General features: G+C 43.0%; 1 protein-coding gene across 1 annotated transcript; it reads right to left on the bottom strand.

Annotated features, from left to right (window-relative positions):
* Positions 1–517: 517 nt before the first annotated feature.
* On the bottom strand, positions 518–3,376 carry LOC121584728 (cytochrome P450 26A1). Its single transcript, XM_041900799.2, is given in 9 exon segments — positions 518–1,050; positions 1,052–1,114; positions 1,116–1,156; positions 1,341–1,493; positions 1,639–1,773; positions 1,965–2,111; positions 2,211–2,492; positions 2,650–2,874; positions 2,978–3,376. Coding segments are annotated over 9 exon segments (1,467 nt in total). The 5' UTR covers positions 3,167–3,376; the 3' UTR covers positions 518–818.
* Between the last annotated feature and the right edge of the window lie 656 nt (positions 3,377–4,032).

Here is a 4,032-nt window from a genome sequence, read left to right on the forward strand (position 1 = left end):
CCCCCTGTTATTATACAGGTCTATTGATCCTGGCTGTGCCATCACACCATCCACCCCTGTTATTATACTGGTCTATTGATCCTGGCTGTGCCATCACACCATCCACCCCCTGTTATTATACAGGATCAATAGGGGGTCACTTCCCTGACTTATTGCTTTTCTTTAGATAATAGAATTCCCCTGTGTTTAAAATGTCTGAAAATCTGGCATTCCTTTGGGATCTGGACCTCCCATCGCTGATGTGTAGAAAGTCAATCCATGTTGTACCATCTGTTTCATAATAAACATGGAGTTCATGGTTCGATTATCTCTCATCAGTATTTGTTCAGACATGAACTCTTCCCCTTTACTCTGACTACCCAGTCTACAGTGTGGTGACCTGTGTAGAGGGAAAATTACAACCCCCTTTATTTTAGGATATTTCTGTTAAGATTTAGCTTGAAATTGTGATGCAACATGCATTTTCTTTCAATACCAGATCTAAACGTAATGGAAGTAAAACAACATTTTTCTTGACAAAACATGTTTTTATTAAATAAAGCCCAGACAAGAAAGTGTAACATAAATAAAGCTGCAGTAAGATACAAAAAGCTATATAACAAAATCTACAAATGTACATAACAGAGACGCCTTAATGCAATGCCAGTGATCCATGAGAGTAGTGCCGTTTCTTTCTATAAAACATAAGATAACATATACACAACTCTATGTATTAACATATCAAACATAATATATGGATCATTTAATCTAAAACCATTTCAAATATTTTAGATTTACAATTTCATAGCACAGCTTTGATACGAGGCGTGTTATTGTCACTAGGTGCGGCTGTAACTAGTGAACACAGTGGGCAGGTTGTCAACAGGGTAGACCGTAGGGCCGGGTCTTCATGGTCGGGGGCCGTTCGATAGAGTCCAGTTGCAGTGCAGTGTGAGCTCTACCAGGAATATCTTGAGGAGGACCTTGGCGAACTCTTTTCCTACACACATCCTGGAGCCGCCTCCGAACGGGATGTAGTTGAAGCGTGAGGAGTCCTCCCGAGGCTTTGGCCATGAAACGCTCCGGGTTGAACTCCTCTTTGTTGGGGAACACGCCGGCCACGTCGTGGGTGTCAGATACTGTAGATGACGGTCCAGCCTTTGGGGATCTGGTAACCCTGGAAACAGAAAATAACACAGCACTGTTAAGACAACTGGTCTGGAGTTTTAGTCACTAACCCGTCAAAAGATATCAATCAAATTGACAGATTAGTATTGTATTCAAATCATCTGTAAAAAAAGACACCATTGCATTGACTGGTTAGTATTGTATTCAAATCATCTGTAAAAAGACTAACTTACATTGAGTTCGAATGTCTTCAGTACCACTCTGAAGCCTCCAGGTACAGGGGGGTTTATCCTCAAGGTCTCTTTGATGACACAGCCCGTGTACTTTAACTGGTCCAACACCTCAATGTTCACATTCTGACCCAGCAGATCCACACCTTCTTCCTCCTGAGAGAGAGAGAGAGAGAGTTATTATTCCACAATCATTCCATAAAGCCTATGAGATCTAAAGGCTGTTATCAATGTGCAAGTAAATTACTGGATTCATATTGATTGAATGAATGATTTCCAGCTGTAAATAACCGCTTCTTGCCTTCTGGTGCAGTTCTTGTCTGAGTTTGTTGACCATGTCAGGGTTGAGTCCCAGGAACATGACCAGCGATGTGGCTGCACTGGCAGTGGTCTCATGGCCTCCAAATAAAAGCTCTGTGGCTGATTCCTTAATTGCCTTCAGATAGAGAGAAATAAAATCATTAACTCACCGAGCAAGATTCTGATTCTTATAACACCACAGCTGGTTTAAAATGTACATTTATCATCTGTTTATATACTGCATGAAAAAAAAAAATCATAAATGCATGTATCTTGTTGTTGAAGATGGGGGGTCCATGTACAGAAGAGAAGAGGATAGAGTGTTACCTGCATGCTGAAGGGCTCATCCCCTTTCCTGCTGCTGTCTATGAGCTGTTGGAGCGCGTCTCTGTGTTTCACCGCTTTGACGCTGTCTATTTTACTCTGGATGTTCTCCTCGATTTTGGAGTGGATGAAATTTCGGGCTTTCAATCCCTGTAGATGAAAGAGATGGATTTGTACATTAATTTAGGCCCTGAAAATATTCTAAATACATTCTTTAAAATGTCATAGAATTAATGCACCGCTGCTTACCCGGTACAAGCCGCTGAAGGGGACATCGATGGGCAGGGAGAAAAGGTTCTTGATCATCTCTTCGAAAGCCTCCACCAGCTCCTGCTCGTCGGTCTTGATCTGGTCCGGGTCGAAGCCCAGGAGGATCCTCATGGCGATACGGAACATGAGGCGCTTCATCTCCGGGTAGACCAGCACGTAGGAGTCCTTCTCCAGCCATCCCCTCACGGCGCTCCTCACCTCCTCCTGGATCACGGGGATGTAGTGTTCCAAAGCATCCCGGGAGAACGCTCTCATTATAGCCTAAAATACAGGAGCAACTTTCCGTTAAGACGGGACATGAAAGAAAACATTAAATTGGTGCAGGTTCTAGCCAAATATCTATGCGTAAAATAATACATTACATTTGCTATTTTAAATATTTTATGCATGCAAAAAAAGGTTTTAATCACCAACGCACCTTTTTCTGGTTTTTGTGCTGGGTCCCGTGCATATTTGAGAGCGTGTCTGATCCCAGAATAGTTCTGACGGAAGCCGGCCACTGCACCGCGACAAGTTTATGTTCACCCAGCAGAATCTGTCTGACGTTGTTCGCTCCCAGGACACGCACCGTGGGGTTGCCAAAGAGGTGCGTTCTGTAAATGTATCCATACTTCTGCCGTTTCATCCGCAGGAACTTTCTCCTCTGCAATAAGGAATAATAAATGTTTGTCAACGGAAGACAGATACATCCCAACAGGTAATATTATACAATATTACATATTAAGTTTGTAAAGTGCAATAATTACCTGGAGAAGGAGTTGGAGCGTCTCTCCGATGAAAGGTAACCCCATAGATCCAGGAGGGAGAGGGGCTCGACAGCCGGGATCCCGACCACGGATCAAATAAACCTCCCATAACTTCACCGCGACTAAAAAGAGAAAGATTGGAAGCACGAGCGTGCACAGAAGGGTCGCCACCAAAGTGTGCAAAGCCATTGTACTGGTGCGCGTGACGAGTCGATGTAACCAAACCAAAGATAGAAACTTGTGAGGACTTCAGGTGGAGTGAGAGTTTGTTTGCTATTGAAAGTCTTGGGTGTTTCCACGGCCTTTTATCCCCCTTGTCCCCAGGTCTCGGCCTCCTGTTACCTTGGCTCGGCTACAGAAATTAGTTCACACAAAGTTCATCTTTAATTGTTGTGTCATCTCGCCCCGCCCCACGGAGTAGCGGCCTCTCCAAAAAACCCATTTGTTATAGAGGCGCATTTTAATACCACCTCCTGTTGGAGACGCACAATCGGGGATTTAACTCTGAAAAGGTGTTAAGTCCCTCTAACAATAGGAACCATCCAAGGTGCTTTGTTGCAAATATTCCGCAGTTTAGACTCATTACATTTGATGAGTTCTGCATGTAATGCCCCGCGGCGGGCTTAATTGAACAGCTTTCAATACATTTCAATTTGCGCTGTTGGCTCCGAATTTAAATAATTTCCTTAATCCTCTTAAATTCCAACACACGTGTTTTGCTTTATTCGCCTCAAGCATTAAATAAAGCTTAATGTGGTCAATTAAATCATTAAACAATCGTGTGAAAGCTTTAATCCAGCATTTTCTTGGAACAACTAAGTTGTTTGTATTGTATTGTATTAGGCAATACGAATTAATGACATTCATTCTTTGGAGGCTATACAAGCCAGTTTGCCTCGATATGCCCCTTTTTCTTTGAGAGTTTGAGATATTCAGTGACGTAGTGTGCACTCTGGTTAAACTTGTCTAATCTAGAATGAGACTTTAACCTGTTTACTGTCTTGACTCTATGGTGTTCCTCTGCAGTCTGTGGCGCGGCTCTCTTTCTCTCTCTC

This window comes from Coregonus clupeaformis, unplaced genomic scaffold (assembly GCF_020615455.1).
Source record: "Coregonus clupeaformis isolate EN_2021a unplaced genomic scaffold, ASM2061545v1 scaf1040, whole genome shotgun sequence".
Classification (NCBI taxonomy): Eukaryota; Metazoa; Chordata; class Actinopteri; order Salmoniformes; family Salmonidae; genus Coregonus; species Coregonus clupeaformis.